The sequence below is a fragment of the Canis lupus genome, chromosome 14 (assembly GCF_003254725.2).
Source record: "Canis lupus dingo isolate Sandy chromosome 14, ASM325472v2, whole genome shotgun sequence".
In the NCBI taxonomy this organism is placed as follows: Eukaryota; Metazoa; Chordata; class Mammalia; order Carnivora; family Canidae; genus Canis; species Canis lupus.
Genome location: NC_064256.1, coordinates 45,135,208 through 45,162,048, shown reverse-complemented (window position 1 = coordinate 45,162,048; position 26,841 = coordinate 45,135,208). Strand labels below are relative to the sequence as shown.

At 35.6% G+C, this 26,841-nt stretch overlaps 1 protein-coding gene across 14 annotated transcripts in view; it reads right to left on the bottom strand.

Moving 5' to 3' along the window:
- BBS9 (Bardet-Biedl syndrome 9) overlaps nucleotides 1-26,841 on the bottom strand; it is a 433,011-nt gene that overhangs the window by 343,620 nt on the left and 62,550 nt on the right. For 10 of the 14 annotated variants that reach the window (XR_004804558.2, XM_049093796.1, XM_035698355.2 and 7 more), the window contains one exon: nucleotides 18,955-19,059. The exons of the other annotated variants lie outside the window; for them this stretch is intronic. Coding sequence is in view for 9 of the 10 variants with exons in the window: in XM_049093796.1 (XP_048949753.1) it covers nucleotides 18,955-19,059 (105 nt within the window). In the remaining variant the exon portion in view is untranslated. The remainder of the gene's footprint in view (nucleotides 1-18,954; nucleotides 19,060-26,841) is intronic. 14 annotated transcript variants of the gene reach the window in all.

The window sequence follows — 26,841 nt, the reverse complement described above, 5'->3', positions numbered from 1 at the left end:
CACAAAAATATAACATGTCCATTATATGGAGCTTTTTAACTTTTTAAAAAATTATATTACCTAATGTTGGCATAGATATTACACATAGCAGGGTGCATCTCTCTGCCTAAAACAATTTATACTATGAATCAAAAATTTTTTCTCCCAACTATCCAGTACTAGGATTTTATCCTAAAGAAGTATAAGAGACAAATACAGAGATTTAAATACTGGTAATTTATGATCATAGTTTTTTTTTTCTCATTTTAACTTCAGTTTTATTGAGGCACAATTGACATAAAATTTAAGATATTTAAAGTATACATCATGGTGATTTGATATAGGTATACAATCTCATTAGATAATTAACATCTACCATCTCAGATACTTGTCTTTTTTTTTTCTTTTTGTGGTAAGAACATTTATGTTCTACACTTGGCAAATTTCAATTATACAATAGTGTTATCAGCTATAGTCAGCTAAAGTCTAATGTTTTACATTAGATCCTCAGACCTTACTCATTTCATAGCTGAAAGATTGTGCCCTTTTGCCAACTTCTCTCGACTTTTCCTACCCTCAGCCCCCGGCAAATACTTTTCTAATCTGTTTCTATGTGGGGTTTTTTTGTTTTTTGTTTTTTGTTTTCGATTCCACACAAGTGATACCATGTACTATTTGTCTATGTCTGGTGTATTTCATTGAGCATAATGCCCTCAAGGTCCTTCCATGTTGCTGCAAATGACAGAGTTTCTTTCTCCTTACTGAATAATATTCCATTGTACATTATCTAAATATCTTCTCTATCCATTCAACTATTGATGAACATTTAAGTTGTTCTGTACCTTAGCAACTGTGCAGAATGTACATGTAAGTGCAGACATTTCTTCGAACACCTGTTCTCATTTTCTTTGGAGATATACCCAGAAGTGGAATTGCTAGGTCATATAATAATTCTATTTTCAGTTTTTTGAGGAATTTCCATACTGTTTTCCATAGTGCCCACACCAATTTGCATTCCTACCAACAGTGCACAAGGGTTCCTTTTAGACCCTAGACAACACCTGTTTTCTCTTTTTGATGACAACCATTCTAACAACTGTGGCAATATCTCATTATGGTTTTGATTTACATTTCCTGATAATCAGTGATGTTGAGCACCTTTTCATGTATCTGTTGGACATATATATGTCTTCTTTGGGAAAATAATTCAGTTCCTCTGCCCATTTTTAATCAGATTATTTGGGGATTTTTTTCTATTGATTTGTATAAGTTCTTTATATATTTTGGATATGAATTCCTTATCAGATTTTTGATTGCACATATTTTCTCTGGTTCTACAGACAGCCTTTTCATTTTGTTGAAGGTTTCTTTTCCTGTGCAGAAGCTGAGTTTGACGTAATCTCACTTGGTTTGGGGGGGTGGTTGAATTTAGATAGTGTTTATTTTTAAATTTGCACGAAATCTCATGAATACATTCTTGTTATAATAATTATAGAAAAAGTCCCCCAATGTCCACCTTTGATGCTGATTTTTGATCATCAAGCAACCTTGTTTTGACTATAAAATTTCTAGTATTTCTATTTCCCCTCTCATTTTTTTTTAAGATTTTATTTATTTATTCATGAGAGACAGAGAGAGGCAGAGACACAGGCAGAGGGAGAAGCAGGCTCCATGCAGGGAGCCTGATGTGGGACTTGATCCGGGGACTCCAGGATCACACCCTGGAGTGTGAAGGCAGGCACCAAACCACTGAGCCACCCAGGGATCCCCACTCCCTCTGATTTTTGTGGTACTAAAATGTTCCCTTTTTTTCCTTTGTAGTTTTATTAAGAAATAATATTTGAAAATTGTCAGGAGACTAGATCATAAGGGTTCTCATCAGAAGGAAAAAATGTTTTTGTTTTCATTTTTTATATCTATATGAGATGATGGATGTTAATTAAACTTAATGTGGTAATCATTTCACAATATATGCAACTCAAATTATTTACACTGTACTTTTTTTTGTATATTTTTATTGGAGTTTGATTTGCCAACCTATAGTATAACACCTAGTGTTCATCCCGACAAGTGCCCCCCCCTCAGTGCCCATCATCCAGTCATCCCATCCCCCCACCCAGCTCCCCTTCCATTACCCCTTGTTCGTTTCCCAGAGTTAGGAGTCACTCATGTTTTGTCACCCTCTCTGATATTTCCTACTCATTTCCTCTCCTTTCCCCTATAATCCCTTTCACTATTTTTTATGTTCCCCGAATGAATGAAACCATATAATGTTTGTCCTTCTCCGAATGACTTACTTCACTCAGCATAATGCCCTCCAGTTCTATCCATGTTGAAGCAATGGTGAGTATTCATCCTTTCTAATGGCTGAGTAATATTCCATTGTATATAGAGACCACATCTTCTTTATCCATTCATCTCTCGATGGGCACTGAGGCTTCTTCCACAGTTTGACTATTGTGGACACTGCTGCTATAAACATTGGGGTGCAGGAGTCTCGGTGTTTCACTGCATCTGTATCTTTGGCGTTAATCCCCAGCAGTGCATTTGCTGGGTCATAAGGGAGCTCTATTTTTAACTCTTTGAGGAACCTCCATACAGCTTTCCAGAGTGGCTGTACCAGTTCACATTCCCACCAACAGTTATGCTGTACATCTTAAACTTATACAGTGCTGTATGTTTCATTTGTTTTTGCTTTTGTTGCCTTTACTTAAATCCAAAAAATTATCGCCAAGACTTCTGTCAAAGAGCTTATTACCACCTATGTTTTCTTCTAGGAGTTTTATGGTTTCTTACATTCAAGTTTTTAATCCATTTGGAGTTGATTTTTGTGCATTGAGGGGTCCAGTTCATTCTTTTGCATGTGACAATCCAGTTTTTCCAACATCACTTATTGAAAAGACTATTCTTTCCTCAGTTGCAAATTCATGGCTCCTTTGTCAAAAAACTAATTTCTGGGTCTCTATTTCTTTCTATTGATCCATGTACCTATTTTTATGCCAGTAACATATTGTTTGGGTTACTATAGGTTTCTAATATAGTTTGAAATCAGAAAGTATGATACTTCCAGCTTTGTTCTTTCTCAAGATTGCTGGCTACTTGAGGTCTTTTGTAGTTCCATACAAATTTTAAGATGACCATAGTATATTTTAAAGGCATAATATTAGAAACAATTCCACCAACAGGACTGTATCATAAAAAACTCTATAATCATTCAGAATTATATCAGAACATTTGTTGATTTTATAAACACTCATGTTATTGTTAACCAAGAAAACAAACTTAAAAGAATAAATACAATATGAATAGTTCCATGGCATAAAAACTTGGAGTAAAAAGATGAAGTAAATACACTAAAATAGTCATATTGGTTAGAGAACTCTCAGTGGCAAGAATAGATTATTTTATTTCCCTCCTCAAGCCTCATCCAAAGTTTTCTACAATTAACATATTACTTAAATTTAAAAAAAAAGTTGGAAGGGGCAGGAATCCATCAAATGCCCCACCATTCCTAAAGCTGAAGTCCCACCAATGACTAGCTCTTTATTCCCTAATCTTATAGGAAGTAAAGATTAAAGTTCAGGCAAACATATGTTAACTATACTGGAATTTAAAATAATTTAAAAAAAAAAAAAAAAAGAAGGGAAAAAAGGAAATAAAGTTCAGGAAAACATTTAAAAACCACATGTCCAAACATAAGTTGAACCCCGGCAAGAAGACAAATTAGTTAAAAGCTTTTGACAAAAATGATGACCTGAATTTTAAAATAGCTAATCTATACTCTTTCTAGAACTAAGAAGAGAGTAAGCATTTGGCCCTAAAAAGGTTATTCTTATTACATAAAATAAAATAATGTCCTCTGAATATAACTCTCTGTTCTTATGGATGAGAGAAGAGAGAAGAAAAGTGAGGAGAGAACAGAGGGATTATACCTTCAGCTCATCAAAAAGTACTTAATACAACTTCAAGAGACGCCCTATTTCTATTCACTGTAAAATGTCATCTGAGCCATGAAAATGCCAGATTCCTACTGATCTTCTTTACCAGGATAAAAGCATTGAATAAAAAGATTTGAATAAGCATTAATTACTGAGTAGCCTACCTAGAAAGAAGTGATACATTTCTTTTCACTGAGTAAAAAGTCAATGAAGGTCAAAAAAGAAGTTTTAACAATGCTATTTCTCTAAAAGACAATAAATACATTGAAGGTCACCAAGAGTAGAATAACTGTGCTTCAAACTCTCCAGCACCTCAAGAGAAGACTGGACCCAAAATTAATCAGCAGGAAATATTACACAATGACTTCTGTTGTTCGGTATTTTATCAGCTTTATGTATATTAGTCTCATATCTTCAGCCATGTGGAAAGATCCTTGGGGAAGGAATAACAATCATTCAAAAGATATTTGTCTGACTGAATCTTGTTAATTTTTTTTTATTCCTGCCAACTTGCTATAGTTTTTCTTTAGTAGTTTTCTAGAACTCTTCCATTACTCAAATGGGCTTTCAGCAAACAGGTTAATTAAAATGATTGTGAAAGAATATACTACAGAGGGGCATCTGGATGGTTCAGTCAGTTAAGCATCTGACTCTTGATTTCATCTTAGATCATGATCTCAGGGTCCTGAGGTCAAGCCCCACATCAGGTCCCACACTCACTGGGGAGTCTACTGGAGATTCTCCCACTCTCTCTCTCCCTCTGCCCTTCCCTCCTGAACTCTCTCTCTCTCTCCCTCTCTCTTTAATAAATAAATAAATCAGTATTAAATAAATAAATCAGTATTAAAAAAAAAGAATATATTATCTAAGTGTGGTAAATCAGAAGTGAGAGACTTCCTGTGTTCAGCTTATTTGATCAAATTCTCAGCAAACTTTCATTCTCGCTTAGCCAACAGCTTCTATTCTTTACCATAAGTTCAACAAATACAACTGAACTAAAGGAGAAAAAAAATATAAATGATAAAATACATGTCACAGTCAGTCCAATGGTATAATCAGCTGGGACCTTTACTTTGAGTCTATACAACCAAGATAGGAAGAGAATGAAAAAGAGACTGTCCACAACAGTAAATTCTGGAAGCAATCTTGATGGCTAAATAAATTATGAAATATCTGTATACATAATTCTATGATGCCCATATAAGACAAGGTAAGTATATGTATTTGGACATGGAAAGATGTCCATGTAAATGAAATGAACAAGTTACAAACTTATATATAGTGATCCCACTGACATAAAACAAAACCAAATATGTTTGTAAATGCACTGAACAAGGTATGCCATGCAAGTCACTCAGCAAACTATATACCCTGGGAGAAGAATGAAATTTCATAGGCAGAAAGGAAATAAAAGGGGCTTTCAGATTTTATTCTTTGCTAGTAAGAACATATTAGTTTTATGCTTTTAATAAATATGTAAAGAAGTACACATAAGTTTATAAAGATTATAAAAAGAAAAAATATTAAAATATACAAAAAATTTATAAAAAGAAAACTATTAAAAGCAGTATATATACAGAGAAATTAATTATGTTCATGCATGCATACAACACAAATCTTAGGCCATTAAAAGTCATGAAGTAGGGCAGCCCCGGTGGCGCAGTGGTTTAGCGCCGCCTGCAGCCCAGGGCGTGATCCTGGAGACCCTGGATCAAGTCCCACGTCAGGCTCTCTGTATGATGCCTGCTTCTCCCTCTGCCTGTGTCTCTGTCTCTCTCTCTCTCTTTGTCTCTATGAATAAATAAATAAAATCTTATTAAAAAAAAAAGTCATGAAGTAGATTTATATTTATTGACATGGAAAGATAGTCATAATTTATAAGGAAAAAAGCCAGGACTGGACAGTATAGCTCACTCTGTTTAAAGTGTGTATGTGGGCAGCCCAGGTGGCTCAGTGGTTTAGCACCGCCTTTGGCCAGGGCGTGATCCTGTAGACCTGGGATCGAGTCCCATGTCAGGCTCCCTGCATGGAGCCTGCTTCTCCCTCTACCTATGTCTCTGCCTCTCTCTGTGTGTGTCTCTCGTGAATAAATAAATAAATAATTTTTGAAAAGATAAAATATTTTAAAAAATAAAAAATAATGTATGTGTCTATAAATTAATCTCTAAAAGTCCATTAATAATCACAATTAGTCACAAAACAACAATAAACTACTCATATAATTGTTTTTTATTCATTTAACTGTATTCTCCAACATAAAACAATTAACATAGTAGCAGTATAAGGAAAAATACTCCTTAAAGTAGTTTTACTACACTAAAAGAACTATATAGATCTGAAGTTCATGAATAAATGTTAATAGTTTATAATCACACAAAAGTAAAAAATAAAATGGTATATACACATACATACGAACACACACACACACAATTTACATACATATATGGCCAAATATTTCAGATAAAGGTCATTAAGATTCAGAATTATCCGGATAAGCACCTCTGCTTTTCCATGTAACTTCTTGTATGTGTACATACAATCTCAGTTATTTTGTATAGATCAGTGCACAAATGCTTCCATCTTCAGTCGTGTGTATAATTTTAAAAAATCAATCAGTTTTGTCAAGAATAAAAAAGTTGCTAGTAGGAGCACCTGGATGGCTCAATGGGTTAAGGGTTGAACTCTCAATTTCCCCTCAAATCATGATCTCAGGATCATGAGATCAAGCTCCACATTGCGCTGGGCTCTGCACTAGGCATGGAGTCAGCTTGAGATTCTCTCTCTCTCTCTCTCTCTCCCCCCCCTTCCCTCCAAAAAAAAAAAAAAAAAAATGTTGCCATTAAAACCAAGAATTTCACTTAACATCTTTCCAACAGAAGCTGCTATATTCTAATGGACCTTTATAAAACCCATAAAATAAGCATTATAATGAAAGAAAATGCCACAAAACTATTAAAATGATGGCTTTTAACCTTTCTAATGCACAATGTGCAGTCAATAGCTTTTTTAAATCCTGAGGGCCAAATGCACTGTAAGGTTTATAAGAGAAAAACTCCACTCCCAAGTTTAAAATTCTCATTGCTTAAAAGTAACAATAAATTTCCTAGTAAAACACTGGGTTCTGGTTTTAATTAAAAGTAAATGTGCTAAGATTGCCACCTCCTGCTGAAGAGAAAGTCAAGTCCTATATGATCTACCTCAAGTAGATTTTCAAAAGACTTCAGATCTGAATTCTGTCTTAAAGAAAGATTATTTGGAATTCATAAAAATGTATTTACAACCTGGTAACATTTTACTAACTACTTGAAATTAGTCAAAATTGCTGTGGTACATTCCAAGAGAATATAATAAAAACAAAAATAAATTAACATTTCAGCATCATCATTAACCACCTAAACTATCAATGCCAAGATTCAGATTTAACCTCTAAAATTATTTCAGTCTTCCAGACAATGTCTCACTTCTTAATCCCCTCTATTTCTCCAATAGAAACAGCATGTGTCATTCTGGGAAATTTCTAATTGTTAAATTCTGTTAAAAGTTTAAGTCAATGAACAAATGCTTCTTCTAATAAAATTCAATAACTGTGATAGAATTATGGATTTAACATGTAAAGTCCTATAGCATTTTCTAAACAGATGAATTGTTTAAGGGTTACTACTTTCCTTAGGTCTCCCTACATGGAAACACATTTTTTCGATTATATAGCAAAGACTATGGCTTCTGTTCAAGCCTAGATTTTATTGTTTATAAAATTAGAAACAGATACATACACATACAGAAACATAACACACACATAGGTAAACATGTACACCTAGGCTATATATATGAACAGTTGAAAGGTTTTATGTATTATATAAGAAGGTACATTACACACATATGAAGAAATTAAAGTTAATCTCTCAAATGAATAATTCATTTATAAACAAGCCTTTTTTAATCTCACAGATATCCTTATCACATGCTATCAAAATTATTTACACAATTCAGTCAAAATTAAATGAAAATACTGATGAGCCCAGCACCTTTATTATTTTGAAAAATCAAGAACTATTTACAGTCATTGTTTGCCATTCTTAATCCAGAAAGGAAGGATTCTATTTTGATCTAGAATGTCTCTAAGAGTTCACCAAAATCATTCTGCATTTTTTTTTTCTATCCTGTGGAAGGGAGGATGATGTTAGGGCTCCAGGAAATTGAGTCTACAGGTTTCTGGAGATTGCTTTTTTCTCTTAAATCATTAAGACAGTTGCAGACTGATAGACTCATGTCCTGCGGGACTGTGAGCTCTATCAGTTCACCATTTGTTTTTCCAGGAGTGCCTGAGGAATGCCACACATATCCCCACCTGGAGGGTAGGTTGTGGGGTGTCAGCTTGTGCTTTGCCCGCGGCTTGCCTTCTGCTCCCTCATGACTATGGCTGTGATTTTTTTTTTTTTTAGATTTTATTTATTTATTCATGAGAAACAGAGAGAGAGAGAGAGAGAGAGAGAGAGGTAGAGACACAGGCAGAGGGAGAAGCAGGCTTCATGCAGGGAGCCCAACGTGGGACTTGATCCCAGGTCTCCAGGATCACGCCCTGGGCTGAAGGTGGTGCTAAACCACTGAGCCACCCGGGCTGCCCATCACTCTGCATTTTTATCGATACTTGATTTGCAACTACATGCATTTCTGTTTATACCTAAATTTTAAGATTAAAGGTGATTTATATTTTATTCTTAATAATTTTCTGCATTTTTCTAAAGTCTTTAAAAAAAAATTTTAAGACCTTATTTATTTCAACGAGACAGAGAAAGAAAGCACATAAGCAGAAAAAGGGGCAGAGGGAGAAGAAGAAGCAGACTTCCTGCTGAGCAGGGAGCCTGAAGCAGGGCTCAATCCCAGAATCTTGGAATCATGACCTGAGCCAGAGGCAGACACTTAACTGACTGAGCCATCCAGCCACCCCCCTAAATTCTTTTCTAATTATAGATGATCTCTGTAATTTAAAATAAGTAAGTAATTTTAAAGCAATAATTAAACATTTAGAATATGAAACATTAATCATAAAGCTTGGTATTGATCACTCACTCCCTCAAAAAAAAAAAAAAATGTGTAGTACCAAAGGAGTAATCTATGCATTTATGACTTCTCATGAGTTGTCAAAAGTAACATATACAAAATTCTAATTCATATCTAACATTTGTAATAGGAGCTTTTTACATTTGTAATAGGAGCCCCAATTACAAATCTAGCATTTGTAATTGGGGCTCCACCTGCAGTAGAGAGTCTGCTGGAGATTCTCTCCCTCTGCCCCTCCCCCCATGCTCTCTCTCAAAAAAAAATAAATCTTTAAAAATTAAATAAATAAAAATAAAGCCTAACTCGGCTTTCATTCTCAATTTTAATTCTCCATCCTCACTTCCCTTAGCACACACCTGACCCAAGGTCAAGTATAACTTCATTTCAAGACACCTAAGGATATATAGGAAGTTCCCCTCTTTCCTTTGTATCTTTTGTAATAAGGGAAATTAAAAGGTTTCTGAATTTGCATAAACATAATTGAATCTAGCTGCTAAGATTTTTATTTCAAATTAATATTATTAATTACTTGGTGGTTCAGTGGTTGAGCATCTCCCTTTGGCTCAGGGCAGGATCCCAGAGTCCTGTGATCAAGCTCTCATCGGGCTCCAAAGGAAGCCTGCTTCTCTCTCTGCCTATGTCTCTGCCTCTCTCTGTCTCTCATGAATAAAAAAATAAAATAAAATTTAAAAAAAAAAAAGATTAGTGGAGCTACGTCAAATGGCTCAGGAGCCAACTTGAAGAAGCTCCATTGGCCAAAAATGGGATGGTTTTTAGCATTAATAAAAATAATAACTTCAATAAATAGAAAAGCATCAAATATTTAAATCTCTGAGTTCATAATAATATGCAAACAGCAAAAACAACCACTAATTTGTCATCTTTGGAGGATGCTAGGAAACCAACTCTATATTATCAAAATAAAGAACCAAGCATTTATCTTGGCTTTCCTATATGAAATGCACCTGTGGGTAACAAAACAGTTGGTTATTTATTAAAGATTTATTTTTAGATGTATTTCAGCTAATATATAATAAAGGAATAGTAAAAAAGCAGAATATAAGCATTTTGTGGCACCTGGGGGGTTCGGTTGATTGTGTGTCTGCCTTCAGCTCAGGTCATGATCTCAGAGTTCTGGTATTTGCTGAAGCCTGGCTCCCTGCTCTGCAGGGAGTCTGCTTCTCCCTCATCCTCTACCCCTCCCTTCTCCCCACCTCTCTTCTCCCTCCCACACCCCCTGCTCATGTGCACTCTGTCTCAAATAAATAAGTAAAATATTTTATAAATAAATAAATAAATAAATAATTTTAAAAGAATATAACCATTTTGAATCTCTAATAAAATAATGATGAGAAAATGTTCACCAATGGCTACTGACAAGACAAAAAGAGACAACTAGGCATCACGTGCCTCCTTACAGAAGTACACCCACTAGCCGTGAAACTGTCTTGCCAAAAAAAATCAAACCCAAATCTGATAGTTTCCAGATCTAACTACAAATGTACAAATTTGAAGGACAGAGAAACATATAGATCTATAAGGCACTATGAAATACAAAATCCAGACTGTAAGAATTAATAAGGCAAACAACCTACTCAACAAATAATTTACAGAGGAAAAGGACAAGAGAGCAAAAAAAAAAAAAAAAAAACCCTAATTTTAACCTGTTAAGATATTTTAAAAGAATAAAAAGCCAGTTAAAATTTGGTGTTATAACACATTATTTTGCCACTATTTTGCCATTATTTTGCCACTATGCTCTCGAGTTAAGCCTAACCTGAAAAGTTCGCTATAAGAATGTTTTTTATTTTTTATTTTTACTTTAAAGATTTTATTTATTCAAGAGAGACACAGAGAGAGAGAAAGAGAGAGAGAGGCAGAGACATAGGCAGAGGGAGAAGCAGGCTCCATGCAGGGAGTGTGACGTGGGACTGGATCCTGGGTCTCCAGGATCACGCCCTGGGCTGAAGGCAGTGCTTAACTGCTGAGCCACCCGGGCTTCCCAAGAATGTTTTCTAAAACTTGAAATAAACTCACTTATTTGCAATCACTATCATAAATGCAACAGGGAGATATATAATAGTTAAAAACTCAGTCTACAGAATCAGATCCACCCAGGTCCAAACCTCAGCTCTGCGCTTAGTAGCTGTGTAAAGTCAAGCGAGAAATTTTAATTTATAATTATCAGTTTCCTCATCTACAAGATAAAGTTAACATTGACTTGACAAGACTATTTTGGCAATTAAATAAGATACTGCATACAAAGAACTTAACAGAGAGGCATTCATACAATATGTCTAATAATATAGCTATTAGTAGTATAAGAAATAAGAATGTCGCATATTAGAATTCTAAAAATACAAATCTAAATAATCACAAAACTCTATTCAAAAGTAAACGGCACAATCGCCATTTTCACACACTAAGGCTCACTTAAGAAAACAATTAGAGGGAAAAAATTAACTTAAGTGGAATTCAGACCAATAGGGAGTATCTTTCAGTAACATAGATGAGAAACAGAAAAAATGCAAATTATGGTAAAGATGGTAGAAATGGTTATAAAGCAACTTATTCCTCAATCTTCTTTCTTTTTAGTAATCTCTACGTCCAACATAGGGCTCAAACTCACCACCCCAAGATCAAGAATCACATGTTCTTCCAACTGAGTGAGCCAGGCACCCCATTATTTCTTCATTTCCTATGTCTTTAGAATTTCTTTTTGGGGAACCTACAGAACCACCAGAAATCAAGGCCAGTGACCCTGAACCTTCAATTCATGTGATAATAAAGATATCACCTAACTCCATCCATTACGCTAACCTAGAAACTATTCCCCAGATTTTTTCTGAAACTCAACCATAAACCATTTGATGACTTGGTTATAAGAGAAAGAAAACAATTTTAAAGGCACAAGTCCATGTAATCTCCATCATTCCTTTCGATAGTCATGTGCATAAGTCTTTGACTTCTTAGACAAAGACACACAAACACAAACACACAAACAAGCACACAACTGGAAACAAAATGTTCCCATTTTCAGTAGAGTTCATGCTACAGAGATAAGAGACTAAAGTTATACTCAAATACACTGTAGTATCTGCTATTGTTAATTATACATTGGCTTCCTTTCATTCACAAGGACTCCCTCATTTCATTAGGTATATATTGCAATGTTTTCCTCTTAGGATTAAAATTCTTATGCTATATTTGGTCTTTAACCAAGAATATTCCTTTGAAATTTATATATTTTATTATTATATATATTTATATTACATTTACATTAAATATTTATATATATATATGGATAGAGACAGAAACAGATATAGAGATGGTTGTTTTTTCCTCAAAGGTAAACATGATTGCCTTTTCAAAATACTCTCCTTACTTAAAATTCAAACACAAATGCATTTTCAAATTCAAACTTGCCACATACCTCAGTGAAGAAGAGCAACTCTGGCAAGATTTGTAAGGTTGTTAACAAAATTTTAAGAAGTTATAAGCAATTAAAAATTCACTCTAGGAAAAAAAAAATTCACTCTAGGGGTGCTAAGCTAGCTCAGATGGTTAAGCCTCTGCCTTCAACTCAAGTCATAATCTCTAGGTACTGAGATCAACCTCCACATCAGGTTCTCAGCTCAGCAAGGAGTCTGTCTCTCCCTCTCCCCCTGCTTATGTTCTCTCTGTCTCTCTTTTTCTCTCTAATGAAAAAAATATATCTTTAAAAAAAAATCACTCTAATATATGAACAATACAAAAGCTTTATCTTCAATTACATGAATTGCCTGAAGCTCTCTAGATTTATTCCAAAATTAAAATGCTCTACCATTTCAGCCTAGCAACAAAGTTGGTAATTTATTTTATTTATTTATTTATTTATTTGAGAAATAGAGTGTGCAGCCGAGAGGGGCAAAGGGAGAGGGAGAGTCTTAAGCAGACTTCACGGTGATTGTGGAGCCCGACACAGGGCTCCATCTCAAGACCCTGAGATCACAACCTGAGCTGAAACCAAGAGTTGGACACTTAACTGACTGTGCCATCCAGGTGCCTCCACAAAGCTGGTAGTTTAAAAGCAAAGGAATTATTTAAACAAGAATATAATAGCCCACAGTAGCAGTTTCCCCTATTTTTTATTATTAAAATGAAATAAGCAAAAGAAGATTTTTTTTAATTCCAAACTAAATTATTCTAAAATAAATACTTTTAGCATGGAGTTCACGTATTTGGTGATTTCAATCTCATACATATTTTTTAAAACCAAAATATAACTAAGCATATTTATTCATTCCAGACACAAATTACTTACTATATGTCTGGATCTGGTCTATGTACTGCAGATTAAAAAATATGAATAAAATTTAGTCCTTAATATCAAGAAAGAAATACTCAGGTCAAGAAATACCAAAACAGGGGATCCCTGGGTGGCGCAGCGGTTTAGCGCCTGCCTTTGGCCCAGGGCGCGATCCTGGAGATCCGGGATCGAATCCCACGTCAGGCTCCCGGTGCATGGAGCCTGCTTCTCCCTCTGCCTATGTCTCTGCCTCTCTCTCTCTCTCTGTGTGACTATCATAAATAAATGAAAAATAAAAAATAAAAAAAAAAAGAAATACCAAAACAGGTCACTATACCATAATTAAAAGTAAGATATAAACAAATTCTGCAGAAATATATAAGCAGAAATAACCAAACCAGAAGCCAGGCCAGGAGGGTTTCATGGAGAAAGAGACACCAGTAGAGCCGAGCTGCCAAGAAGGCTCTGGGGACTGTTGATGAGCCAACAGTAAATGCAACTGGTACAAGAGAAACTGCGAGTGCAAAAAACACTGCTAAACTTATAAGAGACTTTAGATTTTTCTCTTACACTTTAGAAAAGGTGCATGGCTTTAATTTTGTAGTTGTAAAACAAATTTCTTAGTCTAAATCAAAACCATAAAACATGATTTCTTTTCCCTTACCCTTATTTAGCAAAGTGAAATTTTGTAACTTACATTTAAAAGGTAGGCTTGGAATGTTTCATTTTATTGTTGTTACTTCATACTAATTTCAGAATTAAGAAGGGTGTTCACTTTTGTTTTGCTCTAGTAGGTATAAGATTAAATGTAAATTGGTAAATACATGAATTGGATAACTTACAATAAGGAAATAATATATGTATAAAAGAAAGTAACACATAAGTAACTAACAAAATCATAGTGTGTACATGAGAACCAACTATCTTCGTATTTCATAAACATGATTGTATTCAAAACACTTAAATCTAGCCTTTATGTTTATGGACATAATTGTGTACAACATAGTTTTATATATAACAGAAATCACCTCAACAGTGAAGATTCAGTCTAACCCCTCCCCCAGCCCCACTAGTTCATTCTCTCTCTCTCTCTCTCTCTCTCTCTCTCTCTCTCGTGCTCTCCCTCTCTCAAATGAATGAATAATATCTTTAAATAAAATTTTAAAAAAAGACTCAGGCAAACATCAAAGCAAATCCTAAATGCAGATCAACTGGGAACAGCCCCAACATCCCAACCCAGGAATGTTTTCACATTCAGCAATATAGTCAGTCAAAAAGTATCAGTGGCATTCACTCTAAAATCACTCAACATAGAAATATGTTATGAGGGGCAACTGAGTGGCTCAGTGGTTGAGCATCTACCTTTGGCTCAGGGCATGATCCTGGAGTCCTGGGATCGAGTCCCACATCAGGCTCTCCAGAGGGAGACTGCTTCTCCCCCTGCCTATGTCTCTGCCTCTCTATGTGTGTCTCTCATGAATAAATAAATAAAATCTTTTAAAAATATGTCATGATACCAACTCACACTCTTCTCATTTGAAGATATGTTGATCCCAACAAGCATTAGAGTCAGGAAAGGGCACTCTGACGTTTGTCAGCTATATTCCCTTAAAGAAATTCTTTAAACCTTAGTTTCAAAAAAAAAAAAAAAAACTTAGTTTCCCCATCTGTAAAATAGACTACAGTTACATAATTCTCAGCAAAATAACTGGCACATAGTAAGCCACTCAATAAATACTATTATGAAATCTTCAACTGATGTAGGTGATTACATGAGGTCAGTAAATCACCAGCAAAGTACTTGGCATAAGTCAGCATGTAACTCATATAAGTTTCTGATATTGGTTTCTTTCCTTTCTTAGGACAAATGCACTAGCATTTACCTTATAACTCTAACAATATCTAGAAAAGAGCTTCCCAGAAGTCTATGTAAATCCTAACTAAATAAGAAGGCTTCTGTAACTACTTCTGAATACTCAGGATCTTTCAATGTCACATGTAGTTCATAAGCTCTGGCTTCACCAGTTCACAGTTACTGCACGCTATAAAAATAATACCCTGAATTTACAAAAATGGCTTTCTGACCAGGAGCTTAAGCCACTTCTAAATAACAGTTCATTACTGACAATGACAGGATCAGTCAAATACAGAACCATATCTTACAGGAAACCCAAGGCTAAAAAGAGGATCTGTTTTATACTGACAAAGTCAGTCAATGGCAAAACAAACACTCAAACTCAAAATTTTTGGCCTCAAACTGAGAGTTTTTTACAGCCCAGATTGCATTTCCTCAAAGGACAAAAAAAAGGACACTGATACATTGATTCACATCAATTTTCCAAGTCTTCACTCAATACACACAAAACCAACACACAGTTGTGATTAAACATTTATAAAAGGAGTAATGTCAAAATCTTTTCTTTATTAAGGTATATCAATGTATTCTTTGCTGTAATGTCTGAGGTTGATAGTATAACCTTTCTGTTCTTTTAGGGAGGTTGGCTTATTAAGTGTAATTATTTTTAAACCTACTACACATTATAAAATTGTACACAAAATTTAATGTTTTCATCTTACGAGTTTTTATAGTTCATCTTGTTTCCTCTGGCCATTTGCTTTTAATATGCAACCAGTGAACAATATGTTTTTTATGTTTCACATTTAAAAATTCAGTCTTCCGAAAGCTCAGCCAGAAATGTCCATTTCAAAAAGCTTTCTTTAGCCACTTGGCTTTCAGTGACATATGTGCAAAGTGAAAATGTAATCAACAGTGATTTTCTGCAGATCAGATGGAATCACTTAGCATACTCAACGTGGTTCCCAGTCCTTGCCTCAAGAGGAATGTCCTTCAGCAGGCAAGTGTTTCTTTTAAACATCAGACTAGCTACTGTTGTTTGAACACCAGTGTTATCTTGGCATGCTTGGAATATATGTATATTCTGAGGATTATAAATGCTACCCTGTATCAAAATAAAATTGGAAAACATTTACATTATAAACATTGTATGGAGTCAATACAAAATTTAAGTAACTAGCAAGTAGTATTTGAGGAACTAAAACTTTTGAATTTTAATCAATTCCTCTGTTTTCAAAGTTTCTTTAAGCTCAGAATACTGCACAGATACAATAGTGCTCATGTAAGCAGAAATACTAAATATCAAAAAAGTTAGTGTTAAAAAATTATGAACTGCAAATAATCTTATTATGTATGCTCTCTTCTGTCACACAAATGATTATTTTTAATTTAAAAATTACCATAAAAAATTACCATAAAATGAATAACTCAGGAAATAACAGGTGCTGGCAAGGATGTAAAGAAAGGGGAACCCTTTTACACTATTGGCGGGAATGCAAACTGATGCGACCCCTCTGGGAGAAGTAGAAGGCTGTGAGATAGCTCCCTGAGAGCCACTGGTTGGGTACCAACCTGAACATAAACACACACACACACACACACACACACACACACACACACACACTGCAGGACTGACAATCATCCTGCAGGATGATTGCTACAGGGGAAGAACAGAACAGACATCAGAAATCCAGCAATACTGGGAGATGGTAAAGCCTGGTCAAGCTGATATGCAGACACTTCATTAACACCTTGTAAACATCCTGAGAAAGGCTGCTCCCTTGAGAGTAAGAACCATGCCCCAGGGATCCCTGGGTGGCGCAGCGGTTTGGTGCCTGCCTTTGGCCCAGGGCGCGATCCTGGAGACCCGGGATCGAATCCCACATCGGGCTCCCGGTGCATGGAGCCTGCTTCTCCCTCTGCCTGTGTCTCTGCCTCTCTCTCTCTCTCTCTGTGACTATCATAAATAAATAAAAATTTTTAAAAATTTAAAAAAAAAAAAAAGAACTATGCCCCAGACTAAGCCCTAACAAGATCCACAGGGAAGAGAGTTTGGGAGTCAAGATATCTCAAGTCAAAGAAGTTTAGGAAATACCTTGGACTTCCCATAAAGCTGCCGTGTAAGAACATAAAATCAAGCTGTCACAAGTTCAAGGTGATCAGCCAGTAACTGAACTTGTTATTTTCAGTCTTTACTTTAGCTTTTCTGCTGGATATGCAAAGATACGTCAATGTGGTTTTAATTTGAATTTCGTTGGGGTCTATCGATGCTGAGCATCTTTTCATGTCCTTATTGAGCCATTTGTTTATCTTCTTCTGTGATATGTCTCTCCAAATATTTGTCCTTTTAAAAATTGGATTATCTTCTTATGAGTAATAAGAGTCCATTATATGTTCTAGATACAACTCATTTGTCAACTATAACTATATGCATTGTGAATATTTTCTTTCAGTCTGAGACGTGCCTTTTCATTTTCTTATAAAAATATTTTCTTTTGAAGATGAGATTTTAATTTTGGTGAAGTATAATTTATTGTTTTGTTTCTTTTATAAGTGCTTTGTATGCCTGAGAAATCTTTGCCTACTCCGAGGTAATAAAAATTTCTTCATAAAAATAAATGTTTATTTTTTTCTTTGACAAGTTCAACAGTTTTAGCTTTTAAATGTAGGTCTGTTACCCATTTTATGTTAATCTTGTAATTTTTCTTCTTGCTTTTATATGGACTTATTTTCAATTGTGGAACCAATCTTATATTCCTACAATAAATTTCCAATTGGTCATGAGAGGTTATCCATTTTGTATATTGCTAGATTCCATTTGCTAATATTATTTTAAAATTTTTGCATCTGTGTCAATGAGGCATACTGATTATAATTTTTCCTTCTTATGGGAACTTTGTCAGCTAATTAGTATCAAGACTAAATAGGCCTCATAAATGGGTTGGGAAGTATTCCTTCTTCATCTATTTTTGGAAATAGTTTATATAGCACTGATATTATCTCTTCTTTAAATATTTAATTATTGGGATCCCTGGGTGGCACAGCGGTTTGGCGCCTGCCTTTGGCCCAGGGCGCGATCCTGGAGACCCGGGATCGAATCCCACGTCGGGCTCCCGGTGCATGGAGCCTGCTTCTCCCTCTGCCTGTGTCTCTGCCTCTCTCTCTCTCTCTCTCTCTCTCTCTCTCTGTATGACTATCATAAATAAATAAAAATTAAAAAAAATAAATATTTAATTATTTTACCTGTAATACTGTCTAAGCTAGAAATATTTTTGTGAGATGTTTTTTATTATGAATTCAAAAATCTGAATAGATGTAGGGCTGTTAAAAGTTTCCATTTCTTCTTGTGTTGGTTTTTAGTAAATGGTGGTCTTGAAATAATTTGTTTATTTCATCTAAGTTATTAAATTATATTGGCATAAAGTTGTTTATAATGTCCATTTATATCCACTTTAATATGTCTGAGGTCTAAAAGTATCTTTTAAAAAACAGAATTTCTAGATTCACAGACTAATGGTGGTCACACTAATTCCAAATCCCTCCTTCTTTTACTTTCTGGGGGTGGGGGCGGGGGGCATGAAACTACCTTCTGTACTGTACTTTCTGCATCACTGTAATACAAAGAATATCACAACCTCTACCATACATGGACAGGGAAATTCCAACAGCAAGTTCACCATCAGCCCATTATTACTCTCAGAAACCAAGGATACAGAGAGTAAAGAAGAAAAGGCTGGTAATATTCTATGAAAAGGAACAGAGGGAAGCTGAGATCTTAGGGGAAGACAAAAATCAAAGAAAAAAGTGAAACAATAAATGCAAAAATACTCAACATAGGTTGGGACCTAGGAGTTCACGGCTCTGGCTACAGGAAGGAACTTGAAAGCATGTTCCAAGTGGAAGTCTCAGAGAAGCACTTGATTTTGGGAGTGAATTAGCTAGAAAGAGAAGGAATACAGGTTTGTTTACTGTAGTGACATGGTCAAAAGACATTCTGAAACTACTTTACATATGTTATAGGAACGAGTAAATGACTAATGTGTTAATGTTGATGGGAGCCTGGGATCCACTTTGGAAGAAGGGATATAAATACAGAATGGGAAAGGAAAAAAAGAACCATGTAGGGATAGATTGAAATTGGAGATACTATGTGAACTCATGATATCTAAATAATGTATATGTCTAAGGTGATACATGTTCATGTGCATATATCCATATTTCTGTGCATGTTTCTACATATGTGCTTTTGAATTTACATTGAATATACATGCATAATTGTTACCCTGTCCTCTAAAAAGGCCTAAAGGCAAAGATACTGTGTAACATGAGCACACTTAACACTCAGATCTCAGTTTCTAACATCATTTCCAATAAAAAGAACCAGGGCTCCCCAGAAAAACAGCTCATTCCATGACTGGAGCAGGATAGGTATGAGATGATCCTGAACATCCATCCTGCTGTGCTATAAAGTTTTAAAAGTCCTTTAAAAACACCAAAAGAGATATGTCACAGGGACACAGGAGCTAACTTGAGGCTTCCATTGGCCAAATCTGGGACAATTAAGCACCAAAACTATTAAGTTCAATATTGACTTAAAAATTATTGGGAAAAATAGAAATTCATGAGTCTACACTAATAATAAATAGACAAATAAATAAATGAGGGAGAAGGGAAATCTGCTAACACTGAAAGCCAGATGGCAAATATAAAGGAAGTGCTGAGTTAGAAAAATCATCTTGCAACCATCACCATAAAGATTTTATCAGGCAAGAATCATCAACAAATGACAAATTTATGGGAAAATTTTGATGAAAAGCTGGATATGTGTACTGCTTACTAGTAGCAATAGGGGAAAACAGTAATTATACAGTAGAAAAATCAGTCAACACCTTAAGCCAAAATTGATCAAAATTAATCATCAATGATGGTGACTCTACATGATACTCTAAGGAAAATGCAACATTACCTATTCTTGGCAGTAGTATATTAGTCTGGCCAAGAATGTATAGTCTTAATGTCACAAGGGAACAACTGATAAATAAAACAAGATTTTTTTTTCTTTTTTTACAAGAATGTATAGTCTTAATGTCACAAGGAAACAACTGATAAACAAAACAAGAATTTTTTTCTTTTTTTAAAGATTTTATTTATTTATTCATAAGAGACACAGAGTGAGAGAGGCAGAGACACAAGCATTGGGAGGAGAAGCAGGCTCCATGCCAGGAGCCCAATACAGGACTCAGGCCAGGGAATCCGGGATCACACCCTGAGCCAAAGGCAGACGCACTCAACCACTGAGCTACCCAGGCATCCCATGTTTTATTTTTTAAGTGATGGGAGACACTCTTCAAAAATGTCAATGTTATAAAAGACAAGGAAAGGCTGTGGAAATTTCCCAGCTTAAAGAGACTAAAAATACGTGCAAATAAATACAGACTAGACTAGAGCTTGTAATAGTGGGGGTGAGGGGGATGTCATAAAGCACCTTTTTACACCATTAGATCAACTGATAAAATTAGAATTGGGGTATTAGAGTAGATAAAAGTATTATATCAATGTAATTTTATGAAATTAATAACTGTACTGTGGTTATGTAAGAATATTCCTATTGTTAAGAAATACACACTAAAGTGTTTAGGGAGAAAGGACCATGATGTATGTATGTATGTAATGTACTCTCATATGGTTCAGGAAAATAAAGTGTATGCATGAGATAGAATGAGCAAGAAAGGAAGGAAGGGATGATAAAACAAATGCGATAAAAATATTAACAATGGAGAAATCTAGTTAAAGCGTATAAAAATGCTCTTTAAGTTATTTTTAACTTCAGAGAAAACAAAGAGAAAAAAATGTAATCATGCCTCAGCTGTCAGCAGTGTCTATACAGCCATAATAATGTAAATTCTTGTATTAGTTACAGAAAAGGTCAAGTTTTTGTGGTAACAAAGGTACCACAAAATACAATTACTTAAATGAAGATAGTTTACTTTTGCTAACTATAGACACAATTTCTTAACTCTTCCCACTCCTCTATATGTAATCCCACTTCTTTAAAGTCTCTTTTCACCATCTGCCATGAATGCTGTTTCCTGCTGGGATCTTAACTGATACAGTATGTAGGGATTTGGGGACTGGTTTGCTCACATATCTGATGAATGCACAGATGATTTCCCTGTGGGGGCAGGGAAGAGGAAAAAAACAATAGAAATACATGGCATGCAATAGAACTATAATTGTTCAAATTATTATTGGTGCAGTGTAGGATAAAGTGCCAGTGAAAGACGGGATTTTGAGAGATAAATGGCTACTGTACTCAATCGCTTGATGACAACAATAATAATACATTAATAATTACAAAGACTGCGTAAGTGGGCAACCTGCTCTGTTTAAGCATTTACAAAATAAAAAGCTTGGGATCTTGAACTCCCAAATCAAGGTACAGGTGGAGAACCTAAAAACATCTATAGTGGCCATTTAACAGTTTGATGGTGCACAAAGAAAAAGGAAATACACAGATCTTCTAGGGTCCATTAATTCCTGAGAATGTCAAATCCCACCTGACCCACTAGTCAAAATGGGACTTACATTTTAGGTCCCTTCACTTTTGGGAGAACAGCAAATCTAGCTTCTTGGTACAAACTCAGAGCTTACCCAAAGACTTTATCTTTTTACCTCATATGCTTAGAAATTTAATGGGTGGGGTGCCTGACTCAGTCAGTGAAACATGCAACTCTTGATCTTGGGGGGGGAGGGGGTCATGAGTTTGAGCCCCACTGAGCATAAAGATTACTTAATAAAAAATAAATAATAACCTTTAAAAAAAGAAATTTAATGGGTATACATTGTGTGTTTTCCCATGCATTTTTAGCTCAAGAAACACAGATCAATATTGACTACTTTCTTAGATAAGTAATAGTAGTAAGTAGAAAGTAGTAAGAATATCTACTTTCTTAGATAAGTAAAAAAAAAAAAAATTAAGAAAGAAAAGGATTGATTTTTTTTCCCTGAAGCTTTCTTGAAGGTGAGATAGTTCATCCATGAAAAAGTGTTAGTTATTTGTAACCTATGTGAAGCAGCAGCCAGTCTTAAAACAGTCCTTTCTGGATAAGGTAAGTACAAAGAATATTAGTATAATTGTTCAGGCTGCTTTTAGTTTCTCTTAATCAAAATTACTAGATGATGGAATTCAAAAACTTACTACACGTTATTACTTAGTGTAGTAATAAGCATTTATAAGTAAAACCTCTTTGTCATGCAAATTTTTTTAAAAAGGATATCTTCTTTTAGTGCTAATCCAATACTGATAACACTACACGTATATCTGGTAAGCAGGAAGTGGCAAGTACCCCATAAAAATTCAAGAGCCCACCACACTTGAAGTTTCTAGGAAAATCTGGGACATGTTAGAATATGCCCTCTAAAAAAAGATGTTGTTTCACCTTGCACTGCCTTCCAAAAAGAAAAAAGCACAAAACTTGGAGACTATCCTTGAACTTTAGAAGCAGTAAGTTGTACATTCAAGTAGAGTGGCTACTTTTAAGTAGAGCCCAGAGTAAGAGACTGGTAAAGGAAGGCTACAGTGTAAGCTGATCTTCTATGGTCTAAAAGACCCAGTAATACTTGAATTACCTATGTCAGACAGATCTACTCTACATAGCCTCTGGAAACCCCCCAAAAGAAGAGTCACTGCACAGACCCTCAGGTTATCTGTCAACAATTATTCTCCATTTGAGAAATAGCTCCTAGTTCTACAGGGCCATGATACAGATTACACACCTAGTTATGGACACTAAGTGACTACATGACCAGAGCTGTCCATCATGCAATGGGTTACCCGTCTACTGAGTCATGAAATTGAGTTTGTGAAGTAACATTTTATCATTAAAGAGATATGAAATATATAAATAAGAAAAGAAGGCATAAACTGAGTAAGTGGCTCAAATTCCCATAGTGCCTACTCCACCAATTGCTTCACTGCCTCTTCTATGACCCCATGTGGAGGTCCCTATGACTAATGAACAGAAGAAAAAACCCAGAGCCTTGACTTATAGATGGGTCTACATGATATGGTGGCACTGGGTGTGAGCTGTAACATTAGTTTCCCACTCTAAAGTATCCTTGAAAAACAGTAAAATCTTCCCAATGAGCTAAACTTTAAGCAATACATCTCATCACTTTACTGGGAATGCGAGACAGCCTAATATTCATATTTACACTGATACATGGGTAATGGCTAATGCGTTGGGATCAAGGAAGTGGAAATAAAAAGACTGAAATAAGGGTGAAAAAGGAGGTCCAGAAAGGATTTGTATGAAAGGATGTCTCATAATGGACATACTTTGTGAAGACATTAGAGATCCTAGTTCCCAGGAAGCTTCTAGCAGGGAACACAGTCACAGTTCTATTAAATTTGAAGCTGAGACTACTGCAGTTGAAATTCCACCACCACAGGACAGGCAAAGAAAAAAAAAAAAAAGATTAATTTGCTGACAGAGTGATTTCTCCATATTACTAAGAGGAAATTGGGTGGTGGTTATACAATAGAAACTGATAAATTAAGTCTGAAATCCAAAGGATACACTGGCCAGCCTCAGTATTATTCCTATGTCCAATAATAAACTTAATGAAAAACTATGTTAACCCAATAAATATAGGATACTTAAGGACTCAGATCTTTGGGGTAAGAAGGCAATGAAGCCTGTCTAGCCAATGTGCTGGAAAAATTTAAGAATATAAAATAGTGGAGAAAGGAAATTATGATTATCAACTTCAGTCTGTTGATCAGCTACAAAAATGGAGACTGTTACAGCTAAGCATATTTTACATTATTTCTCCACCATCCCACTCCCTTTCCCACTAGGTTTTATGATGAGCACTAATGATGATTACATTGCAATTCTGGTTTGGGAATTGATGGGAAAATGACTAAAATATCACCCTGCAACAAAAGATGACTGATGAGAATTTGTGTCTCCCCTGCCTGAATGAAGAGTAAGAGGAAGGGTCCTTCTCCATGGCTCCTACTCATCATAAACTCTCAAAATACTACCATTACTCCCCACCGTCCCCTCAACCCTAGAAGTGGTAAAAGCTTCCACTCCTGATAATACTTGGATGCTTCATTATTTGTTCCCTTAACTCTGCCTACACCTGTCAATGATCATCCCTTCACTGAAAACTCTTCATTTAAATCATCTGAAATAAGCTCTAATTCGTGCTGGGATACTGACTGATACAAAAGTATTTGTAGAAATTAGAAAAGTAGCATTCCAGGCAGCCCAGGTGGCTCAGCGGTTTAGCGCCACCTTCAGCCCAGGCCGTGATCCTGGAGACCCAGGATCAAGTCCCACATTGGGCTCCCTGCATGGAGCCTGCTTCTCCCTCTGCCTGTGTCTCTGCCCCTCTCTCTCTCTGTATCTCTAATAAATGAATAAATAAATAAATAAAATCTTTAAAAATAAAAAAAAGAAAAGTAGCATTCCAATTTAATAAAAATAGAGTAATTTTTAATTTTTTTAAGTAATCTCTACAACCAACATGGTGCTCAAACTCATGACCCTCAGACTAAGAGTCACACTCTCTACTGACTGAGCCAGCCAGGCACCCTAGAATGATTAACTTATAATCTTTGTTACATGAAACCTACAGAGCTTCATTTCTCATCAGTATGGTGTACTGATCTGCTGTGGTTCCTGTATAAGAATTATCTGGGGTTGTCCATCAAATAATGAATGGATAGATAAAATGTGGTACATATCCATACAATGGAATTTTTAAAAAAACACAGAATTAGTTGGGATACTTTAAAATGCAGATTCCTAGGCTTCACCCCAAACTTTCCAAATCTGAATTTCTGGAAATGAGGCCCTGCACACAACACTTTAAGTAAACCTTCCCAGAAAATTCTTTGTACACTAAAATTTAAGAACCATTGTTCAAAAGCAATGATTCTCAAAGTACAGTTCCCCACACCAGCAGTATCAGCAATATGTAGAAATTTGTTAGAAAATGTAAATTTGGGGGCCACACCCAGTCCTACTGAGTCAGAAACTCTGAGAGTCGGGCCTAACAGTCCCATGTTTCAATAAGCTTTCCAGGTGATTCTGGTGGACAATGAAGTTTGAGAACCACTATTCTATAGTTTTGTCTTTTCTCTGTACAGCAAATATGTGATCTTTGTCAGCCAGCTTCTGTTCCCAAATTCTATGTGATCCTAATAGTACTAATTCAATCCTTATCACCTACCAAAGAGCTAAGAACTTAACCAAGACCTTACCCATAACAGTATATCATCCTCTAACCTTAGTCATGGGCTCATTCTAGTTATGAAATGAGTAAGTCATGGAGATGAAAGGTACAGCATAGAAAATACAGTTAATGGTATTATAATAGCAATGTATGGTGATGGATGAGTGCTACACTTGTGGTGAGGAGAGCACAGTATAATTATCGAGTTGTTGAATCACTATGTTGTATACCTGAAACTAATGTAACATTGTACATCAACTATACTTCAATTTTTAAGCAAAAAAATTAAAAATTAATAAAAATAAACTGGTAAAAAATGCTCTTATGGTAGATCATGGGCTAACATAATGTGTTCATCTCCTTTCCCTAGAGAAACCATATAGGAATGATAATAATACTTGCATCTGCCAAAATTAAGAATACCCTCATTCTCTGAGCAAAACTGATAGCAATAAAAATGAAACCATAAGGGATCCCTGGGTGGCGCAGCGGTTTGGAGCCTGCCTTTGGCCCAGGGCGCGATCCTGGAGACCCAGGATCGAATCCCACATCGGGCTCCCGGTGCATGGAGCCTGCTTCTCCCTCTGCCTGTGTCTCTGCCCCTCTCTCTCTCTCTCTCTCTCTCTCTGTGACTATCATAAATAAATAAAAATTTAAAAAAAAATGAAACCATAAGAAACTAAGAGACAAAGTCCTTTAAAATGTTTACACTCCCCTTATATTCCCTGTTAATTATCATGCCAAGTACTCAGATATTACTTGCCCTGCTGCCAACCCTGTGCCTGAGGTGGGATTACTCAATCGTCTGAACATTCACTGGGTCCCAGAGGTGAAACCACTCACTCAACTGTGGGGGCAGACAACCAAGCTTTTTGCCCATGACTTACAGCCAAGCTTCTGTAATCATGACCTGGCAAGCATTCTGACCCCTTTTATTATTATTTTACTCAGGGTAGAAATTAAGAGCCTGTGGAGACAGTCATTCACATTTTCTTTACCTGACTAGGGACTCTGAGGCATTATATCTAAAGAGTTCATATGACTTCCTATTTTAAGATTGTTAATTAAAGACTATTATGTCCTCTTCTCCTCTAAAAAGAACCACCCCAAACAAAAAGAAGTAAAATAAACAGACATAAACTCCTTCAAAGAAATCAAAAGACCTGTGGTAAGCCTAACCACAATATATGAAGATGTGAAGTGAACAGAGAAAGGGTAAACAATACAAAACGGCACAGCACGGTTAAATCTAAATGCTTGAAGAATATATTTATTCACCCCATAAAATTCTAAAAAGGCTCAGGAAGTAAAAGCACCAGGTACCAGAGAAAGTGGGGTAAGATGGGATCCAAAGACAAGAGAGTTATTTAAACATCTATGTAAGTATCAGATACACAGACCTTCACAGAAAACAGAAAGTACAATCTCTGGAGAAGCTGAACTAAACAAGGGACTCCAGATTAGATGGGCAC